The 22045-nt window shown below is 55.8% G+C and overlaps 2 protein-coding genes across 4 annotated transcripts in view; both read right to left on the reverse strand.

The window, feature by feature from the left end:
* The window catches only part of tbk1 (TANK-binding kinase 1), a 13346-nt gene extending 10057 nt beyond the window's left edge, over nucleotides 1-3289 (reverse strand). Inside the window, exons 1-5 of one of the 2 annotated variants that reach the window (XM_029825507.1) lie at nucleotides 3231-3289; nucleotides 2360-2452; nucleotides 1585-1725; nucleotides 1382-1511; nucleotides 1129-1310 (exon numbers count right to left, since the gene is read on the reverse strand). In XM_029825507.1, coding sequence (XP_029681367.1) covers nucleotides 1129-1310; nucleotides 1382-1511; nucleotides 1585-1725; nucleotides 2360-2446 — 540 coding nt within the window. In that variant the 5' untranslated portion in view covers nucleotides 2447-2452; nucleotides 3231-3289. Of the gene's footprint in view, nucleotides 1-1128; nucleotides 1311-1381; nucleotides 1512-1584; nucleotides 1726-2359; nucleotides 2453-3103 lie in introns of both variants that reach the window. The other variant, XM_029825506.1, reaches the window with a different exon arrangement.
* Nucleotides 3290-5970: 2681 nt separating this feature from the next.
* lrp6 (low density lipoprotein receptor-related protein 6) lies at nucleotides 5971-21282 on the reverse strand. 2 transcript variants are annotated; one of them, XM_029825500.1, is made up of 23 exons: nucleotides 20967-21282; nucleotides 19280-19676; nucleotides 18181-18378; nucleotides 17860-18056; nucleotides 16775-16909; nucleotides 14408-14804; nucleotides 14159-14330; nucleotides 12024-12240; nucleotides 11668-11957; nucleotides 11304-11530; nucleotides 11044-11228; nucleotides 10636-10962; nucleotides 10274-10476; nucleotides 9989-10200; nucleotides 9558-9748; nucleotides 8524-8733; nucleotides 8320-8445; nucleotides 7565-7801; nucleotides 7337-7447; nucleotides 7009-7239; nucleotides 6808-6944; nucleotides 6509-6606; nucleotides 5971-6405 (listed from the first exon to the last, which is right to left on the reverse strand). In XM_029825500.1, the coding sequence occupies exons 1-23, from the start codon at nucleotides 21019-21021 to the stop codon at nucleotides 6105-6107; spliced, it is 4854 nt and encodes a 1617-aa protein (XP_029681360.1). In that variant the 5' UTR covers nucleotides 21022-21282; the 3' UTR covers nucleotides 5971-6104. The 2 variants fall into 2 exon arrangements, with proteins under 2 accessions (XP_029681360.1, XP_011615792.1); XM_011617490.2 differs by having other exon boundaries at nucleotides 16775-16912.
* Between the last annotated feature and the right edge of the window lie 763 nt (nucleotides 21283-22045).

Genomic DNA, 22045 nt, shown 5'->3' on the forward strand with positions numbered 1-22045 from the left:
TGTTGCTGGATGTGTACAGGCGTGCAGCGGGTTGTGTACAGGCGTGCAGCGGGTTGTGTACAGGTGTGTTGCTGGATGTGTACAGGCGTGTTGCTGGATGTGTACAGGCGTGCAGCGGGTTGTGTACAGGCGTGCAGCGGGTTGTGTACAGGTGTGTTGCTGGATGTGTACAGGCGTGTTGCTGGATGTGTACAGGCGTGCAGCGGGTTGTGTACAGGTGTGTTGCTGGATGTGTACAGGCGTGTTGCTGGATGTGTACAGGCGTGCAGCGGGTTGTGTACAGGCGTGCAGCGGGTTGTGTACAGGTGTGTTGCTGGATGTGTACAGGCGTGTCGCTGGATGTGTACAGGTGTGTTGCTGGATGTGTACAGGCGTGCAGCGGGTTGTGTACAGGCGTGTTGCTGGATGTGTACAGGCGTGCAGCGGGTTGTGTACAGGCGTGTTGCTGGATGTGTACAGGCGTGTTGCTGGATGTGTACAGGTGTGTTGCTGGATGTGTACAGGTGTGCAGCGGGTTGTGTACAGGCGTGCAGCGGGTTGTGTACAGGCGTGTTGCTGGATGTGTACAGGCGTGTTGCTGGATGTGTACAGGTGTGCAGCGGGTTGTGTACAGGCGTGCAGCGGGTTGTGTACAGGCGTGCAGCGGGTTGTGTACAGGTGTGTTGCTGGATGTGTACAGGTGTGTTGCTGGATGTGTACAGGCGTGTTGCTGGATGTGTACAGGCGTGCAGCGGGTTGTGTCAGCGGGTTGTGTACAGGCGTGCAGCGGGTTGTGTACAGGCGTGCAGCGGGTTGTGTACAGGCGTGCAGCGGGTTGTGTACAGGCGTGCAGCGGGTTGTGTACAGGTGTGCAGCGGGTTGTGTACAGGCGTGCAGCGGGTTGTGTACAGGCGTGCAGCGGGTTGTGTACAGGCGTGCAGCGGGTTGTGTACAGGCGTGCAGCAGGTTGTGTACAGGTGTGCAGCGGGTTGTGTACAGGTGTGCAGCGGGTTGTGTACAGGCGTGCAGCGGGTTGTGTACAGGCGTGTAGCGGGTTGTGTACAGGCGTGCAGCGGGTTGTGTACAGGCGTGCAGCGGGTTGTGTACAGGCGTGCAGCGGGTTGTGTACAGGCGTGCAGCGGGTCCCACCAAGTATTCCTCGGTCCCGTACAGGGACACAAACTGCTCGTCGTCTTCCAGTTCTCGCGCCGCTCCGAAGTCGGTCAGCTTGTAGACGGAGCGCCCGTCCTCTCCGATCACGCGCATGATGTTCCCGGGCTTGATGTCGCGGTGGACGATGCCGTACTCCCTCAGGTGGTTCATACCTGCCACTGCAGACACAGGAGCCAATCACAGGCCAGCTCAAAGCGGCACGTGCCGCGGCCTCAACGGGAATCCTCACCAACATCGTGGAGAACGATGAGGAACTCGTCTTCAGGGAGACCGTAAGCGTTGGACGACTCCTCCAGGACGGTGTAGAGGCTCCCACAGGGACAGTACTCCATCACCAGAACCTTATGGCGGGTGTTGGACTGCAGGAGCAGATGAGAAGGTTCAGGAGCAGCTCTGGCAGGAGGAGCCACCTCCATCGTGCCCAACACCCACCTCTTCCTCCACAGCAAACAGCTTCACGATGTTCTTGTGGTTGAGTTTCTTCAGAACCTCAAACTCTCTCATCTGGACATCGAGCGGTCGCAGGAAGCTCAGGTTGTTGAACACTTTGACGGCGTACAAGTCGCCTGTTTTCTGTCAGAAAATCATCATTTTGAAGGGTCAGGGTCAGGGTGAGGGTCATGGTTAGGATCAGGGTCAGGGTCAGAGTTAGGGTCAGGATCAGGGTCAGGGTCAGGGTTAGGGTCATGGTTAGGATCAGGGTCAGGGTCAGAGTCAGAGTTAGGGTCAGGATCAAGGTCAGGGTTAGGGTCAGGGTTAGGGTCATGGTTAGGATCAGGGTCAGGGTGAGGGTTAGGGTCAGGGTCAGGCTCAGGGTCAGGGTGAGGGTCAGAGTTAGGGTGAGGGTCAGAGTCATGGTTAGGATCAGGGTCAGGGTGAGGGTCATGGTTAGGATCAGGGTCAGGGTCAGGGTGAGGGTCATGGTTAGGATCAGGGTCAGGGTCAGAGTTAGGGTCAGGGTCAGAGTTAGGGTCAGGGTCAGAGTTAGGGTCAGGGTTAGGGTCATGGTTAGGATCAGGGTCAGGGTCAGAGTTAGGGTCAGGGTCAGGGTCAGAGTTAGGGTCAGGGTCAGAGTTAGGGTCAGGGTTAGGGTCATGGTTAGGATCAGGGTCAGGGTCAGAGTTAGGGTCAGAGTTAGGGTCAGGGTCAGAGTTAGGGTCAGGGTTAGGGTCATGGTTAGGATCAGGGTCAGGATCAGGGGTCCTACCTTGTGACGGCCACGGTAAACATTGGCGGTTGCTCCCTGACCCAGCAGGTCTGAGATCAGCCACAGATAGTTGGTGGTACTCTGCATTTGATACTGACAGAGAAAATTCAATAATTATTCAAAATGTTCAGGCTCTTCATGCTTTCATTGTTTCCATTTCTTCCCAAGACTCTTAAACAACATGGTTACAAATCTCATTATTTATTTTAAAATATCCATAAAAAGGATATGACAAGTCAAAGTTTCTTCCTAGATTAATACAAAAAATCTAAATAGCAGTAATTTGTTGTAATCTAATAATCAGTTGTTCTGTTTTTTTTATGAAGTTAATAATCTTTTTAGTCAGCTTCCAATTCGTATTCAGGTCGCAGTTTCATGACGTCACTTGTGTGCGTCGGTGGGAAATTCCCGGTTCAGAAAAAGAGCCTCTCTCTCTTCTGGAGTGTGAAGCAACACCGGGGACGATGAAACGGCAGATTCGCCGAATCGATGATCGACAGCGAACCGGAAAATCAGAAAAGATCAAATTCCTGAACACAGCCATCAAAGCGATGGAGGTGACGTCACAGCTGCGCAGCCTTGCGAGGAAATCAAAGAAGCGCTGTTAACCATCGGATTAATCTCGCTTAACTAGTCCGGTTGATCACGAATTGTCCCCGTCTACATTTTCGCTTTTGATGAAAACGGAGGTTTTGGGACATGAACACGAATGAAACAGAATCGTCGAAAACAGGGCAAACTGACCGTTGACAGTGCGGCAGGACACGGAAGCGGTTCGCTAAACGGTGCGGAACCGGACGGGTCCGGTAGCTTCGGGTGGGAAACTGTAACTTTGGAAAAACAATCAGATTTACGTTGTTTATTTCCTCACCCTTCCGATGGCGACAGGTTGCCTCTTCCGCTGTGCCGCCGTCACGTGACACGGGGGCCAATCGGCGCACAGGAGATGGGCGGGGCGTGTCTTAGGACCGCCCCAAGAGACAGGCGAATTAAATAAACGAAGTCTGCGTTTAACCCAGTCCAGTTGACAGAGAAAACTACCTTGGATACAATGACCTGGATGACTGAGAATTTACAGACATCTTGCGTTTAACTTGACTTCTATTCCCATTTTATGTATGTACGTCCGCTCCGGCAGTCACGTGATCGATTAATGGATTATCAGGTGTAGGAAATGTATCCATTTGGTTTCTCTGACCTTTTATTTTTCAATTAGCGACGTATTTCGAAGGTCACCACGGTGACCCCGGCCGCCCCCAACCCTAACCCTAACCCAGCTCTTCTGCAGCCACCGTTGAAGAGCTTCACGCTGACATTTGTGACGCGCCGTGAGGAATATGAAGGAAATGTGCACAGTAACAACACACTCAGCTTTGAAAAGTTCACCCAGTTTATATTTGAAACCAAAAAAGGGATCATTTCTGACGGCGTTGAGTGGCCGTACATCTGATTTACAGAAAGTCCCCGTAGAAAAATGCCATTAGTGAAACACCAGAGGAACCAAATGTTGGTCGCGTCTAAATGTTCTGCAAAAACGTTCAACCTGGAGATGGAAAGAAAAAGTGCTTTCCTTGGATTCTGAAGAATTTCTACCTTCTTTCAGTCTTTTCAAAGACTTTCTTCACCCTTTCACAGAATGTTTGTCAGATAAAGTTCCAGAACTAAAACAATTCTCGCTTTTTATTCATTTTCTGCCAAAATACAAATATTCAAACAGGGTTTTAACTGCAGAAATGAATTGTTGCTTTATTTTACACAAAAATGTGACTTCTTAGTTCCCTCAGATTTGTTTGTTCCCTTAAATTTGTAAATCACGTTGTTATAACATTGGATGTAACGATCCAGATCTTCGTTTGAGTTCTGAGTTGCAGAAACAGGAAGTTGTTGAGAGAAGATAAAAGAAGTGATGGGAGGAGACGGCTGATCTGGAGTCAGCTGCATCTTTGTCTCTTCCAAACGCTTGAAAACACCAAAGTTTGGCCAGTGAAGGTTTGGATCTATAAAAATAAAGGAGCTGTAAAGTGCAGTGAGGATGAGAACGTCTCCAAAACAAACATTTGACAAGTGCAGAGAAACGCAGAACCTGCGACAGGTTCCAGAGCCAAAACTCCCGTTTCCCCGCTCAGGACACCAACGAGCGTCCGAGACTTGGCGAGTCAGTCGTCACGTGGGATTCATCGCTCAGATTTCTGTCATTTAAAACGCATCCAGCCGATATTTGGTGGATTCTGGTACTTTAAATCCTTCAGATTTCACTTCACGCAGATCTGAACGAACCAAGAGCCTCCAGGAGCCTCCAGGGCCTCCGGAGCCTCCAGGAGCCTCCAAGAGCCTTCAGGAGCCTCCAAGAGCCTCCAGGAGCCTCCAAGAGCCTTCAGGAGCCTCCAAGAGCCTCCAGGAGCCTCCAGGGCCTCCGGAGCCTCCAGGAGCCTCCAAGAGCCTTCAGGAGCCTCCAAGAGCCTTCAGGAGCCTCCAAGAGCCTTCAGGAGCCTCCAAGAGCCTCCAGGAGCCTCCAAGAGCCTTCAGGAGCCTCCAAGAGCCTCCAGGGCCTCCAGGAGCCTTCAGGAGCCTCCAGCCACAATGATGTGAAAAAGCAACTTTCTGCTGCCACGATGGTCAGAATTCTGCTGGTGTTTCTGCCAACGTCCTCACACACAACCCAGGGTTAGTGGGGGGGGGGGGGAGGAACAGGAGGGGGGGGCTCCAAAGCCTCTGTGTGCTTCCAAACATGAAACCTTTTCCTCCATCTGACAGATGTGAGATTGTCGCCGTACAGTTTGTGTTAAATTCGGTAGAAAAATACGAGGCAATATAAAAAAAGACGGAATGAAAAGTATTGATGATTTGAAAACTCAGAGATTTACATTGATTTTCTATATAGCTTATAAATATGATATCTACACAATATGGAGTACAAAAATACTGGAGCACGACGCGGCTCTGGGATCTTCTGGGTCTCCGAGCACGTGGAGCTGCTCAGGCACGAGACGGAAGTCCTGGAAGTCCTCCAGGAGGAGCAGGAGAAACGGGAACGCTGCACCAGCCGGAACGTTGCGTTACTCTGACCGATGGGCTCCGCTCAGCACTTCCTGTTCAGAACAGGAGCCCAGCGGAGCGTCACTCTCGTCCCTCTAAGCTGAGGCTGCGTCAACACGCCGTGCGCGGCCACGTGCGCGGCCACGTGCACGGCCACGTGCGCGGCCACGTGCGCGGCCACGTGCGCGGCCACGTGCGCGGCCACGTGCGCGGCCACGTGCGCCTCCTCGTTACTGCTCAGTGGTTCCCATCCGTCACATGAATCGGCCGTAGAGCCGCGGGGGTAGAATCAGTCCCAGACCAGAACCAGTTCCTTGAATCCAGTTTGGAGGGCTACTGGGGGAGTGGGCGGGGCTACTGGGGGAGTGGGCGGGGCTTCTTGGTCTAATTTGGCATGCTTTGTTTGCACGTGTGCTTCTGATGTTCTTCCTGGTTCTCTTCCAGTTTAAGGCAATTATAATGTTTTTAATAAAACTTTCTTTTAAAAAAATGTACAAATTTCTAATACAAAACTCACTGTCTTCACTGTATAGAAACACTGTATAGAAAATATATAAATATGATTTTTCTCTTTAATGTACAAATGTTCTGCAGCTCCATTTGTCTCCTCGTTTGCTCCTGATTGGTCAGTCTCCTCGCATTTTATCCTCATTTATGCACAATTGCTATTTACAGTGAGGGGGCGGAGCTGTGCAGAGGGCGGGGCTTTTCAGGAGGAGTCTGTGCATGGCGAGGGTGGCGGCGGGTAGAGGTGGTGGGAGTAACTGCGCTCGGTGTAAGGCGACGGCGGGCAGCTCTCGCAGTTCTCCTCTGCAGACAGGTACTGGCTGCGGGGGGTCGGAGGAGGCGGGAAAGGCTCCGAGTCGTAGTTGAGGTCGCTGGTGTAGCCCTTGACGGTAGCGCTGGACTTGACGGGAGCCCGACGTCCTGGCGTGTAGTCGCTGTCACACACGTCAGTGCTGCAGGGGGTGGTGGGAGGGGCAAAGTGGCGGTAGGTGTAGGGCCGATAGCTGAGGGAGGCAAAAGAAAACAGTGATCGATGATTAGAACTCAATGATGAAAGGAAGAGGCAGCCGTTCGACCCTGGCGCCATGCTAAGCTAAGCTAACCCACCTGTAGGAGCGGTGCGTGGACGGGCTGTTGGATGAGTATCCCAACTCCACGGTGTACTGGGAGCGGACTGTGGCCGGGGAGGGAGGAGGGTTCAGGATCTGGAGGAAGCAGTAAGTCAGGATCAGCTGGACCAGTAGTGCTAGCCTTTAGGTGCTAACACCTGCTGCTAACAGAGAGCCAGCCCCCCGTGTATGTAGCGTGCATGTTTGGATCATATTTCTAGCAGCAGCATTTTTGGGACTCATGGTGGAAGCTGCCCCCCCCCCCCAGCTAAAACGGAGCCTGGCGGAAGGCCTCACCGGGGGGAAGTACGTCCCTTTGGTGCTGGAGGAGCTGCTGGAGGACGCTCCCGTCACATGAGCGCGGTCGTACGGCGGCCCGCTGCTGCCGCCCATGATGCTGAGCGAGCCGATCACCGACTTCCCTCTGGACATTCCTGCACACATCACACTCAGCATCGCCATTCTACGACATCAACGGTCACGCGGAACGGCGCCCACCTGGGAGGGAGCTGGTGAGGGAGCTCTGATGAGGTACGTATCCCAGAGGGACCGAGGACGGCCCGTGGACCACAAAGTCATTGGTGACGGTTTCGCCATCATCTTTCATCTGTGGGCAGAGAACGCGTTGACACACAAAGTAGGCGGCGCCCACCACGAACAACGTCATGACCACGCCCACGATGGAACCGATGGTGCTGTTTGGTGGAGGTGGTGGCTCTTCGGTGGGGTCTGAAACCAATGACAAAGACAAAATCATGGCCCAGGGGCATTATGGGAGAAAAGGAGCGCCGTTAGCGTGTTTGTGTGATGGAGCAGCCAAACTCACAGCAGCCGAACTCATCCGAGTTGTCGGTGCAATCCATGTTGTGGTCGCACTTCTTGTGCTTCCCCACGCACTGCCCGTTGGAGCAGGTGAACTGGTCTGAAGGACAACGGACTGCAAGAAGACACCCCGCATCAACGCAAGATCTCCCTGACCGACGACTTCTTTCAGCACCAGAGCATCAAAGACGGAGAGCTGCCCCCCCCCCCCCGGAGATCTGGGCTTTCTCACCTTCACACTTGTTCTCGTCGGAACGGTCCTGACAGTTGATCTCTCCGTTGCAGCGAAGGCTCAAGTCGATACACTGCCGACTGTCACACTGGAACTCAGACTTGGAACAAACCGGACAGTCCTCCTCGTCGCTGCTGTCGTCGCACTCGGCAAAGCCGTCGCACCGCCAGGCCCGAGGGATGCAGTCCACCTCCCCCGAGGTGCAGGAGAACTGCTCCGGGGAGCAGGTAGGCGGGTCTGTGGAGGGGACAGTCTATCAGAGGGAGGGGCTTGGGTGGTGGGGAGGGGCTTGGGTGTGACGGGGAGGGGCTTGGGTGTGACGGGGAGGGGCTTGGGTGTGGTGGGGAGGGGCTTGGGTATGGTGGGGTAGAGGCTTGGTGTGGTGGGGGAGGGGCTTGGGTGTGGTGGGGGAGGGGCTTGGGTGTGGTGGGGGAGGGGCTTGGGTGTGGTGGGGAGGGGCTTGTGTGTGGTGGGGGAGGGGCTTGGGTATGGTGGGGTAGAGGCTTGGTGTGGTGGGGGAGGGGCTTGGGTGTGGTGGGGAGGGGCTTGGTGTGGTGGGGGAGGGGCTTGTGTGCGACAGGAGGGGCTTGTGTGGCGGGGAGGGGCTTGTGTGTGGCGGGGAGGGGCTTGGGTGTGACAGGGGAGGGGCTTGGTGTGACAGGGGAGGTGCTTGGTGTAACAGGGGAGGGGCTTGGTACAACAGGGGAGGGGCTTGGTACAACAGGGGAGGGGCTTGGGTTTGAGTGGCAGCTTACCTCCACAGGATAACTCATCTTGCAGCAGGACAAGATGGACAGGACAAGAGCAGCGAGTTGTCCCATCACCCTTCACAATGCATATGTGAGAGCAGCCGCCATTGTCCCACGTGCACGGGTGTTTACCTGCAGGGAGGGGAACCTCAGGTGAGTCCAGACAGGAAGTCAATGGCCCTGAAGGTACAAAGCTCCCAGCAGACTCACTGTATTCCCTCATATCCAGTTCATTGACAGCATGGATGTCGCTCAGGTAGGGGACGCGGGCTTGGACCTTGGTTCGGCCTTCACGCGTTGTTTTGTCAATACGTTCAATCATCTGCTGCTGCTTATCGATCCAGTACAGGTGCTTCCCAAACACAGTCAGACCCACAGGCTGCAGGATGTTGGAGTCGGCAATTACGATCCGATTGGCTCCTGAAACCAGCCGTTGCACACAAAACATTGGGAAAACTAAAAAGCCAGGGGGTGAAACAGCGAGGAACTGATGGAAGAGAGCGGGGGAGAAACTGGGAGGGAGGGGGGGCGAGAGCAGCAGGTTAATGTGTGGTGGGCCACGCCAGACGTGAGGGTCCAGTCTGTCACGGTACCAACCCAAAGATTAAAAGGACAAACGATAACACACATTAAAGAGCCATTACGCCACCAAAGCGGTTAAAACCGGCGACGACGGTGGAGGTTCGCTGATGCTAACGCGCAAGTCGACGTTTGGGCGGCAGCTTTTGTCACTGACACCACGGTTGCCCCCCCCCTCCTATAAAAGCTAACCATGCCCACAGCACCAGCGGCTGCGCTAGCGGCTGCGCTAGCGGCTGCGGAACACCGCGCTCCTGATAAATGAGCCCAGTCCTCAAATGACCTCTGCACGACTGCGACTGCTCAGCTCCTTAGCTAGCTTAGCTTTTGATGTGCTTTAGAATTTATTTTGCAAATGTGGTGGTGTGTGTGTGTGTGTGTATGTGTGTGAGAGAGTGTGTGTGTGTGTGTGTTAACTGCTCCAGAAGCCCCTCCTATAATCGAGGAACTTTTTGAATCTCCCGATACATGTTAGCTAAAACGGGGGGTCAGTTACGATACAAAGATGTTTAAGCCAACTTTTCAAACCTTTTTCTATTTTCTAAGATTGTGGACGTTGGACTTTTGAAGAGCTGAAGTTTATTTGAGTTTAGAATAGAAGAAAAGTGACAGGAACAAATGAGCTGATGAAGAACCAACCAACCATCTGCTGCCTTCACGCTCACCTGACAGGTCGCTGCTCTCAATGCGCCGCAGGTCCGAGTCCACCCAGAAAAGTTTGCCCACCTCGTTGTCGATGGCCAGAGCGACGGGTTTCCCCAGACCGCTGAAGAACAGCACCTCGCGCTCCGTCCCGTCCAGGGCGGCGCGCTCGATCTTTGGGGAGCGCTCCAACAGGTTGGTGAAATACATGTACCTGCAAGCCCAAAACCAGGGAACAGTGACTGCACGCCACAGCACTGACGCAGCACTGACACGCCACAGCACTGACACGCCACGCCACAGCACTGACACACCACAGCACTGACACGCCACAGCACTGACGCAGCACTGACACGCCACGCCACAACACTGACACACCACAGCACTGACACGCCATGCCACAACACTGACACGCCACAGCACTGACACGCCACAGCACTGACACAGCACTGACCCTCTCTCAGGATTGACCACGATGGCTCTGGGCTTGTCCTGCTCTCCTCGCAGCACGACTCCGACTCGACTGCCGTCCGTGCGCGTCACGTTGATGACGTTGGTGACCTCGCTGGTCCAGTAGATGAAGCGGCTGTAGATGTCGATGCTCAGGTCGTACAGCTGAATGCCCTGGCTGGGCCCCCCCATCAGGCCGGACACCACCGTCACGCTCTGTGGCAACAACACCGTCACCCATGCGGCCCACGTGGACCACCGCGAGGAGCCGCCGCTCCGATCGGCTCACCTGGTTCCCGTCCTCCTGAGCGCGGCGAATGACGTTCTGCTTGGAGTCGATCCAGTAGAGCTGTTTGTCCAGCGGGTCGTAGTCGATGGCGCGCACGTTCCGGAGGCTGTGGATGGGCAGGATGATGTCGGGGCTCTGCTGCTCGTCGATCACCATGCGGTTGATGGCGGTTTTCTGGCTGAACAGCAGGAAGGACGTCGGTGCTGAAAGAGGAACAGACGGAGGACAACTGACCACGTGAGCAACAGTTCTGATCTCCTGACGCAGGAACCGCTCGGGTCAAGCACCGGACCAGAACCAGCCCCAGACGTTTAAGTTGACCTTTCTTGTCCCCTGGAGATAAAAGGCGTCGCCGTGCTCACCGCTACAGGTCTTGTTGTCCTCGTTCAGGGAAAAGTGGGCGGGGCATCCACAAACGAAGCTGCTGACAGGTACGGCGAGGCACAGGTGGGAGCAGTGTCCGTTGGTGGAGCTGCAGGCGTTCCAGCCTCCCTGGCGCGAGGAGTGGAACACCAGGATGTCCATCACGTAGTCCAGGTGGCCCTGGATCAGGGTGCGGTTCTGCCCGCTGGTCTTATTGGCCCGTTCGATGCTGCGCTGGCTCCAGTCCGTCCAGTAAATGTAGTCTTGGTACTGGGTGAGTCCAAACGGGTGTTGCAGGTCATCAGCAATCACCTCCCGGTCCTGACCTGCAGGACCAAGAACACAGCAGCTGAGGACTGTGGCGACGGGACGGCGGCCCGATGGCGAGCGAGCGAGCGCCAACTCACCGAGCATGTTGGACGACTCGATGAGAGTGGTGTCCAGGTCTGTCCAGTAGAGCCGCCGCTCAGCGTAGTCGATCGTCAGACCGTTGGCTCGACCCACATCGGCCACCAGCGTGATCCGACCCGATCCATCCATGGCAGCCCGGTCAATCTTGGGCTTCCCGCCCCATTCGGTCCAGTACATGTACCTGCACACGCGCCATGCTACATTCTGTGGGCGGTCCCACACCAACCTTCCCTGGTTTCCCATGTTTCCCACTCACCCTTCAGCAGGATCCAGGGCCAGAGCCCGTGGGCTGTCCAAATCCTTCCAGACCAGAACCTGGCGGTGCTGTCCATCCAGCTTGGCCACCTCTATGCGGTTGGTGCCGGTGTCTGCCCAGTAAAGGTTCTTCCCCAGCCAGTCCACGGCCATCCCTTCAGGATAGTCCAGCCCAAACTCCACCACGTGCTCCAGAGCACTGCCATTCATGAAGGCCCGGCTGATGGTCTGTGGGGGACAGAGCGGATCAGAACCCCAAACCCGAAGGACCTTTGTCTCATGTGGGCGTCCACAGACGTATCAGCGTTCAGACGCCACCATTCCAGAGAGCAGGACATTGATTGGGGGAGGAGCTTGTCTCTGACCTTAAGGGTGATGTCGGTCCAGTAGATGCGGTTGTCTGTGACATCAAAGTCCAGCGCCGACGCCTCCTTGACGCCGGTCAGTGGGATGGCCACGTTGTTGTTGTTGGTTTCCAGGGAGATGCGGCGAATATCGGTGTGGCGGGAAAAGAGCAGGAAGGCTTCAGGGACGATGCAGGTTCTCATGTCGGCGATGAGCTCCAGGCCGATGGGACAGCCGCACTGGACCCCCTGGGGCTTGAACAGGCACAGGTGGCTGCAGCCCCCGTTGCTGTGGGCGCAGGCGTTGGAGCCTGAGGAGAGGCACAGGTGAGTCACCTGGCAGCAGCACAGCCGCCTCCAGGGGGCACCCAGCTCACCTGCAGCCTGGCGGACGCTGGTGGCCTTCAGGCCCATGAGGTCGGGCAGCTGGTCGATGATGAACTCGCGCTCCGCCGTGCGTTTGTGGACCCGCTCGATGCTGCGGCGCTGCCAGTCGGTCCAGTAGATGAAGTCGCCCAGCAGCGTGAAGCCGAAGATGTGAGGCAGCTTGTCCTCCACCAGCACCCGCCGACCCGTCCCGTCCATGTGCATCACCTGGGACGCAGAGAGGGAGGGGCTTAGAGATCGTTGCCATGGCGCTGCACAAGCACCGTCACTGAGCACCTGCCCCAGCATCAGGATACAAGAACAACTGACCTGACAGGTGGAGCCCACCAAGGAGAGCCTGTCTGTGAGCCTGTCTGTGAACCTGCCTGTATGAAGCTGTCTGTGAACCTGTCTGTGAACCTGTCTGTGAACCCGTCTGTGAACCTGTCTGTGAACCTGTCTGTGAACCTGTCTGTAACCTGTCTGTAACCTGTCTGTATGAAGCTGTTCCCAACAACACAGCAAAGACGGTCTGTGTCTTTAAGACTGCAAATGTGTGATTTCTACTGTGTCAACACACGAGAAATGTCAGGAATCCAGAGGAAGAGAGGACTGACACACTCACACACACACACACTCACACACACACACACTCCCTCACACTCACACTCCCACACTCACACACACTCTCACACACACTCTCACACACTCCCACCCACACACTCCCACACTCCCTCACACTCACACACACACACTCACACACTCCCACCCACACACTCCCACACTCCCTCACACTCACACACACACACTCACACACTCCCACCCACACACTCCCACACTCCCTCACACTCACACACACTCACACTCCCACACTCCCTCACACTCACACTCCCACTCACACACACTCTCACACACACTCTCACACACTCCCACCCACACACTCCCACACTCCCTCTCACTCACACACACACACTCCCACACTCCCTCACACTCACACACACACACTCACACACTCCCACCCACACACTCCCACACTCCCTCACACTCACACACACTCACACACTCCCACCCACACACTCCCACACTCCCTCACACTCACACTCCCACACTCACACACACTCTCACACACACTCACACTCTCACACACACTCTCACACACACTCTCACACACACTCTCACACACACTCTCACACACACTCTCCCTCACACTCTCACACACACACTCCCTCACACTCACACTCCCACACTCACACACACTCTCACACACACTCTCACACACACTCTCACACACACTCTCACACACACTCTCACACACACTCTCACACACACTCTCACACACACACTCTCACTCTCACACACACAGTTTAAATCTAGATCCAGCTGCCCTCCGCTCTGTGCTGGTTGGAGCTGTGACCACAGAGCGGTGCCGGTTCCCCATTCAGGTTCTATTCTAAACAGAACGGACCGCAGCTCCGATCTGCTCTGATCGGAGCCAGATGTGGGGAATGGAAACGAAAAGACTGGGGGGGGGTTTATTTAGGTGGAGACAAATGTCCTCACGGCCAGGACAGGGACGGGGACGGGGGATTAGGACAGGGACGAGGACGGGGACGGGGGATTAGGACAGGGACGAGGACAGGGACGGGGACGGGGGATTAGGACAGGGACGAGGACAGGGACGGGGATGAGGACAGGGATGGGGATGAGGACAGGGACGGGGACGGGGACGAGGACAGGGAGGAGGACAGGGACGAGGACGGGGACAGGGACGGGGGATGAGGACAGGGACGGGGATGAGGACAGGGACGGGGACGAGGACAGGGAGGACAGGGACGGGGAGGAGGACAGGGACGGGGACGAGGACAGGGACGGGGAGGAGGACAGGGAGGAGGACGGGGACAGGGACGGGGGATGAGGACGGGGACGAGGACAGGGAGGAGGACAGGGACGGGGACGAGGACAGGGACGGGGACGAGGACAGGGGATGAGGACGGGGACGAGGACAGGGAGGAGGACAGGGACGGGGACGAGGACAGGGACGGGGACGAGGACAGGGGATGAGGACAGGGACGAGGACAGGGACGGGGACAGGGACGGGGACGCCACATGCTAACCTAAAGCTCTGTCGCGCAGCGCCGGTACCAACCTCGATCTTGTCCGTCTTGGCGTCCCCCCAGTAGATCTTGCGTTCGTCGTAGTCGAGGGCGAGGCCGTTGGGCCAGCCCAGGGAGGTGTTGACCATCACCACGCGCTCCATCCCGTCCAAATCCGCACGCTCGATCTTGGGAACCTCGCCCCAGTCGGTCCAGTACATGTAACTACAGAGGTGAACAGCTCTATTGCCAATGTTGCATTTCAGAGGTTGGGAAGAGCAGCGCCCAGCGGGCGGACTCACCCGGCCACGGGGTCCAGAACGATGGCTCGGGGCTCATCCAGGTCTTCGGAGATCAGGATTTTGCGCATGGTCCCATTGAGCCGGGTCACCTCGATGCGATCCGTCCCGGTATCGGTCCAGTACAGGTTCCGTGCGATCCAGTCGACGGCGATCCCGTCGGGGTGGTTCACCTGCGACGTGACCACGAACTGGGCGTCGCTGCCATCCAGCCGTGAGCGGCGGATCGCTTTCACGTCATCGTCCGTCCAGTAAATGTAGCCGTCGACGGGGTCGTAGTCGATGGCGATGGCGTGGCGGATGTCGTCCACCTGCAGCACGATGTCAGTGAAGTCAGGCGTGTCCAGAGAAATGCGGCGCAGGTCTGTACGTCGGGCGAGAAGCAGCACCTGAGTCGCACCTGAGGGGGAGAGAAGCAAGGGCGGTGAAGTGATGACCAGTCACAGACCGGTCACAGACCGGTCACAGACCAGTGGGCTGAGACCAGTCACATATCGGTCACAGACCAGTCACAGACCAGTGGGCTGAGACCGGTCACAGACCGGTCACAGACCAGTCACAGACCGGTCACAGACCAGTGGGCTGAGACCAGTCACATATCGGTCACAGACCAGTCACAGACCAGTGGGCTGAGACCGGTCACAGACCGGTCACAGACCGGTCACAGACCAGTCACAGACCGGTCACAGACCAGTGGGCTGAGACCAGTCACAGATCGGTCACAGACCAGTCACAGACCAGTGGGCTGAGACCGGTCACAGACCAGTCACAGACCGGTCACAGACCAGTGGGCTGAGACCAGTCACAGACCAGTGGGCTGAGACCAGTCACATATCGGTCACAGACCAGTGGGCTGAGACCAGTCACAGACCGGTCACAGACCAGTGGGCTGAGACCAGTCACAGACCAGTGGGCTGAGACCACTCACAGACCTGTCACAGACCGGTCACAGACCAGTCACAGACCAGTGGGCTGAGACCAGTCACAGATCGGTCACAGACCAGTCACAGACCAGTCACAGACCAGTGGGCTGAGACCAGTCACAGATCGGTCACAGACCAGTCACAGACCAGTCACAGACCAGTGGGCTGAGACCGGTCACAGACCAGTCACAGACCGGTCACAGACCAGTGGGCTGAGACCAGCCCCACTACCAGAAGAGCTGTGAGAGAATCGCTCTGCTGGTCTACGTAGACCCTGGGCCGGACCACCCGAGTCTGATGCTAATGCTAATGCTACTGCGTGTTGCCTACGGACACAAAAGCAGGAGGGGCCTGGGGGGTCCCCCCCCCCCAAACCAGCCGCTGAAAGGACACATTGTTAGCAAAGGCGTCATGTGACCATTCCGTTCTCCACTGCTCAGCAAGCTGTGGTCACCCAAGCAGAAGATCTGGGACTCGGGGTCAGTGATGGCCTCGGGTTTCCATGGCAACGGCAGCTCGGTGCCACCATTCGCCCAGAGTGAGGACGAGACCAGCAAACATGCTGGGCGAACTGGTTTGAACTGGTGGAGCCTTTTCTTCATGAAACCCAGGATGAGACTCGGAGGAGTTCCTTCTGTTCAGTGGAGTTGAGGTGTGACACACCTGTGTCTCGACTGCTTCCACCCCCGGGGGTCATTCAGCCATGGAAGCGTCCCGGCTCCAACACGTCTTCTCCTGATGGTTGAACGTCTCATGAGGAGACTGCTTTACTTCTCTGGCCAGAACCAAAACAGTTACACGCTTCCCTCTCAGGTTCTTCACCCCACCCACGTTCCCCCGTGGATTCAGGGAGTCCCCCTCCAGGGTGACCCTGTCACAGGTCTTCAGGTCCTGAGGAACCCTCATCCAGCTCCTCCTACCCCTGTCACAGGTCTTCAGGTCCTGAGGAACCCTCATCCAGCTCCTCCTACCCCTGTCACAGGTCTTCAGGTCCTGAGGAACCCTCCATCCAGCTCCTCCTACCCCTGTCACAGGTCTTCAGGTCCTGAGGAACCCTCATCCAGCTCCTCCTACCCCTGTCACAGGTCTTCAGGTCCTGAGGAACCCTCATCCAGCTCCTCCTACCCCTGTCACAGGTCTTCAGGTCCTGAGGAACCCTCCATCCAGCAGGTCTGGGCTCCCAACGGACTGAGATGAAAGGACATCAGCGACCTCTGGAGATCATGATTCAGGTCCAGGTGTGGTTCTTGAGCTCCAGAAGGTTTGGCCACATTTATTCTACACGTGTGCATTCCCAGATAGCATTTAGCATCGGAAGCTCGAGGCAGATAAGATCCGCCTGGAATTTCAACCATCCGGAGTCAGAACCTGCCGGTCCCGTTCCTCCAGTGGAGACCTGGTGCAGGACAGGAAGGAAGCGAGTGTGGAGAGTGTGTTGCATCCTCACCGTCCCTGCAGGTCCGTCCATCCGCCAGCAGCTGGACCCCCGTGGGACAGGCGCACTGGTAGGACGGGGACGAGGGGGACAGGAGACACAGGTGGGAGCAGCCGCCGTTGTTCAGCAGGCAGGGACTGCTGGCCCCTGCTGACCACACACACACACACACAGGCACACACACACACACACACACACACACACACACACGCAGGCACAGGCACACACAGGCACACACACACACACACACCCGTTAGCTGAGATCACACCTCTGCTAGCACTCTGCTAACCCTAACGCTCTGCTAGCGCTCTGCTAACCCCAACCCTCTGCTAACCCCAACCCTCTGCTAGCGCTCTGCTAACCCCAACCCTCTGCTAGCGCTCTGCTAACCCCAACCCTCTGCTGGCACTCTGCTAACCCCAACCCTCTGCTGGCACTCTGCTAACCCTAACGCTCTGCTAGCGCTCTGCTAACCCCAACCCTCTGCTAACCCCAACCCTCTGCTAGCGCTCTGCTAACCCCAACCCTCTGCTGGCGCTCTGCTAACCCTAACGCTCTGCTAGCGCTCTGCTAACCCCAACCCTCTGCTGGCGCTCTGCTAACCCCAACCCTCTGCTAGCGCTCTGCTAACCCCAACCCTCTGCTGGCGCTCTGCTAACCCCAACCCTCTGCTAGCGCTCTGCTAACCCCAACCCTCTGCTGGCGCTCTGCTAACCCCAACCCTCTGCTAACCCCAACCCTCTGCTGGCGCTCTGCTAACCCCAACCCTCTGCTAACCCCAACCCTCTGCTAGCGCTCTGCTAACCCCAACCCTCTGCTGGCGCTCTGCTAACCCTAACCCTCTGCTAACCCCAACCCTCTGCTAACCCCAACCCTCTGCTAACCCCAACCCTCTGCTAGCGCTCTGCTAACCCCAACCCTCTGCTAGCGCTCTGCTAACCCTAACGCTCTGCTAACCCCAACCCTCTGCTAGCGCTCTGCTAACCCTAACGCTCTGCTAACCCCAACCCTCTGCTAGCGCTCTGCTAACCCCAACCCTCTGCTAACCCCAACCCTCTGCTAGCGCTCTGCTAACCCTAATGCTAACCCCACTCACGTGTGTTCTGCCTCTCCTCGCTGAAGACGTGGATGTCCATGGGAGAGAAGATGTTGGCGTGCACGACTCGCTGCTCGCCGCCCGTGTGTTTGCTGCAGGAGTGAATGGAGTGTGTGTTCCAGTCGGTCCAGAACAGCGTGTCCTCGTAGAGCGTGAGGGCGAACGGGTGGGGAAGGTCACCTTTCACCACAACTTCTCTGAATACAGATGAGCACAAACAACATGCTTATCGCCATGACAACCAGCCTTCATTCAGCATCAGGATTGGAGAGACCAGACGCAGCAGGCGGTCGTGGGTCTGCTGCCCTTCTGGCGGCGTACCTGGAGGAGCCGTCCAGGTCGCAGCGGTGGATGAAGCTGTGCTTGGCGTCGGCCCAGTACAGCTTCTGCTGACCGTAGTCCAGGGTCAGGCCGTTGGGCCAGTAGATCTCCTTATCGATGATCATGGAGCGATTGGTCCCGTCCATGCCCGCACGCTCAATCTTTGGTATCTCACCCCAGTCGGTCCAGTACATGAAGCTAACACACAAACAGCTCAGTTAGCTTTAGGCAGCGGCCTAAACTGTCTGAAACGACCCCCCATTGGTTGTGAAATGTTCTGGGAGGCTGTATAGCCTTTCATTAGCACTGACAGGCTAAGACTTAGCTGGAGCTAACGAATTAACAGCTGGTTGTGTGTGACCTGTGCTACATGTAGCACTATAGCCTCCCTGGGAAGGTCACTCCCAGGGTTGAGCGGGAACGCTCCTCCACAAGAGCTGCTCTGTGGAGGCCATCTGATGCCTCCATCATCCCAGTCAGGTGAGTCCACGTCCACGGACCAGAACCAGAACCAGAAGACGGAGGAAGCTAATGCTCGCAGCCGCTGCTCATCTTTGAGCCCCGCTGTGCTGTTAACGTCGGTACTGAGGCTTATCAAAGACGTGGTGGCCACAGACCCCCACATCAAAGACGTGGTGGCCCACAGACCCCCACATCAAAGACGTGGTGGCCCACAGACCTCCACATCAAAGACGTGGTGGCCACAGACCCCCACATCAAAGACGTGGTGGCCCACAGACCTCCACATCAAAGACGTGGTGGCCACAGACCCCCACATCAAAGACGTGGTGGCCCACAGACCCCCACATCAAAGACGTGGTGGCCACAGACCCCCACATCAAAGACGTGGTGGCCACAGACCTCCACATCAAAGACGTGGTGGCCCACAGACCCCCACATCAAAGACACAGGTGAGCACACAGGTGGGAGGAGGAGACGAGACGTATTTGTTGGTAAAGGAAAAGATGTGCTGACAGGGAAAAAAGAAGCCCTTGTTGCCGCGGCAACAGCAACCCTGTGAGATGCCCTGACCTGGGACCCGCGAACCTTAACGGGCACAACGCAGTCGTCCCCAGAGCCACCCAAGACCAAGACTCACCCTCGTTCTGGATCCAGCGCGATGGCCCGCGGTTGGTCCAGCTCCTGCCAGAACAAGATCTTCCTCATGGACCCGTCCAGTTCTGCCACTTCGATCCGGTTCGTTTCTGAGTCCGTCCAGTACAGTTTCCTTCCGAGCCAATCGCAGGCCAACCCATCTGGGGACGCCAGGCCCGGGATCACCGTCTGAACGGTGTGAGCCCCCGACTGGTTGAAGACGGTCCGTTTGATGGCCTCCTCGCTCACGTCGCTCCAGTAGATCAGGCCCTGCGAGTACACATAGTCCACCGCCGCGGCGTCCTCCAGCCCGCCCACCACCACCGTGGCGTTGGCCTTCTCGTGTGCCGCGTCCACGAGTCTCAGGTCCCGGCGATTCGCGTATAGCAGCAGAGGAACCCCTGAACCAATCGGAGAGAAACATTTTTAGGCGAAAGCGAAATGATGATTTAAATGAGCGAAGATGAAAATGGTCCATTAACGGTCGCAGGTTCTGGGAGGGTTCTGTTTGTGCTTCACGCCGACACACGAGCAGCAGCCGAGTCGCTGGTGGAGGTTCTGTTTCACACGTTTCATGAATTTAGTGCTGTTCTAAAATCACAACTTACGAGAGAAAAAATCTGTTTTTTGTCCAGAGCCATTTTCTGGAAAAGCTGATTATTCTGATGTTTGACTGTTAAAATCTGATTATTCTGATGTTTGACTGGTAAAATCTGATTATTCTGATGTTTGACTGATTTGACTTAAAATCTGTGATTTTTCTGATGTTTGACTGATAAAATCTGTGATTTTTCTGATGTTTGACTGATTTGACTTAAATTCTGTGATTTTTCTGATGTTGGACTGATTTGACTTAAAATCTGTGATTTTTCTGATGTTTGACTTAAAATCTGTGATTTTTCTGATGTTTGACTGTTACAATCTGATTTTTCTGATGTTTGACTGTTAAAATCTGTGATTTTTCTGATGTTTGACTGGTAAAATCTGTGATTTCTCTGATGTTTGACTGGTAAAATCTGTGATTTCTCTGATGTTGGGCTGATTTGACCTAAAATCTGTGATTTCTCTGATGTTGGGCTGATTTGACCTAAAATCTGTGATTTCTCTGATGTTGGGCTGATTTGACCTAAAATCTGTGATTTCTCTGATGTTGGGCTGATTGGACCTAAAATCTGTGATTTCTCTGATGTTGGGCTGATTGGACCAAGCCTTTCATGTTCTCAGGTGAGGAGCAGGTGACCCTGAAGGAGAAACCGTGGGAACATCCTGGAGTTCACAGGTTTGATTTTGATTCGATTTCGGCTCTTTTGCCTCTGAAAAAGGCGAAGCTGAAGTTTGTTGACTAGCCGTTAGCTTTAGCATCGTTAGCTGTTGTGGAAACTCCGTCGCTTCCAACTTCGCTCATTTTAAACGTGTCCAGCCACAAATGTGTGGAGGTTTGGACCGGAGGCCGCCACATTATTCCAGCTAAGTCGGCTAACATTCCTGCTATTTGTGGCTTCTTCCTGAGCTCCAGCAGCTCCAGCAGCAGCAGGCTAAGGTTAGCCGACATCGGGACTGGGCCCCGGCCCGACGCTGCTCCCGAACTCCCGAACAAAAGCTGCTTTTCCCGACGCTTAACTCCACTTTCACCCATCCACGTCGGAGCGGGGCGGGCGAGCAGCAGAGTCCCGGCTTTTCCAGGAACTTACCTCGGACGAGACAACAAAAGCTCCACAACAGCAGCGTCCGCAGCGCGACTCCCATCTTTCTCCCGATTCTTGGCCCTGCCGCCGCGCTCCTCCTCACCGCCGCATTCCCATCCTGCGGCCGCCTCCTCGGACACCAAACTGGGATTTCCGCTTAGATTCCGTTTGACAATCAGCAATAAAGACGCGCTAAAATGTCCCCGCGTCCATCTGGACAGTTCTGCAACTGTGTCCGATCAACTCTGTCTCACATTGTCCTGCAGGAGCTCCGACCGACCGACGACCGACGTCTCCTTCCGCTGAGGAGGCTCCTCCCCCCGCTCCTGGCCCCCTCCACCCGCCACTCCTGGCCCCCTCCCCCCGCCTCCTCCCCCCCGCTCCTGGCCCCCTCCACCCGCCACTCCTGGCCCCCTCCCCCCGCCTCCTCCCCCCCGCTCCTGGCCCCCTCCCCCCCCATGAAAGTCATTCATATTATTCAATTTCTGCAATTGAGTTCTGGAATTTCGACTTAAAGAAACATAAAATTAGTCTGTTGGATTATACGTGAGATCAGAAGAGGCTTCCTTGTTCAGTTAGGGTTAGAGGGTTAGAGGGTTAGGGGTTAGGGGGTTAGGGTTAGAGGGTTAGGGGTTAGGGTTAGAGGGTTAGGGTTAGAGGGTTAGGGGTTAGGGTTAGAGGGTTAGAGGGTTAAGGTTAGGGTTAGGGTTAGAGGGTTAGGGGTTAGGGTTAGGGTTAGAGGGTTAGGGTTAGGGTTAGAGGGTTAGAGGGTTAGGGTTAGAGGGTTAGGGGTTAGGGTTAGAGGGTTAGGGGTTAGGGTTAGAGGGTTAGGGTTAGAGGGTTAGAGGGTTAGGGTTAGGGTTAGAGGGTTAGGGGTTAGAGGGTTAGAGGGTTAGGGTTAGAGGGTTAGGGTTAGAGGGTTAGAGGGTTAGGGGTTAGGGGTTAGGGTTAGGGTTAGAGGGTTAGGGTTAGGGTTAGAGGGTTAGGGGTTAGGGTTAGAGGGTTAGGGGTTGGGGGTTAGGGGTTAGGGTTAGAGGGTTAGGGGTTAGGGTTAGAGGGTTAGGGGTTAGGGTTAGAGGGTTAGG

This window comes from Takifugu rubripes, chromosome 18 (assembly GCF_901000725.2).
Source record: "Takifugu rubripes chromosome 18, fTakRub1.2, whole genome shotgun sequence".
Lineage (NCBI taxonomy): Eukaryota > Metazoa > Chordata > Actinopteri > Tetraodontiformes > Tetraodontidae > Takifugu > Takifugu rubripes.

Coding starts and splice junctions, on each gene's coding strand:
- lrp6 (XM_011617490.2), bottom strand. CDS start 21,021: ATGGGAGTCGCGCTGCGGACGCTGCTGTTGTGGAGCTTTTGTTGTCTC. Junction 8,734..9,557: donor TGAGAGCAGCGACCTGTCAG/GTGAGCGTGAAG, acceptor GGCTGGTTTCAG/GAGCCAATCGGATCGTAATT. Junction 8,446..8,523: donor ACTGGATATGAGGGAATACA/GTGAGTCTGCTG, acceptor CCCTCCCTGCAG/GTAAACACCCGTGCACGTGG.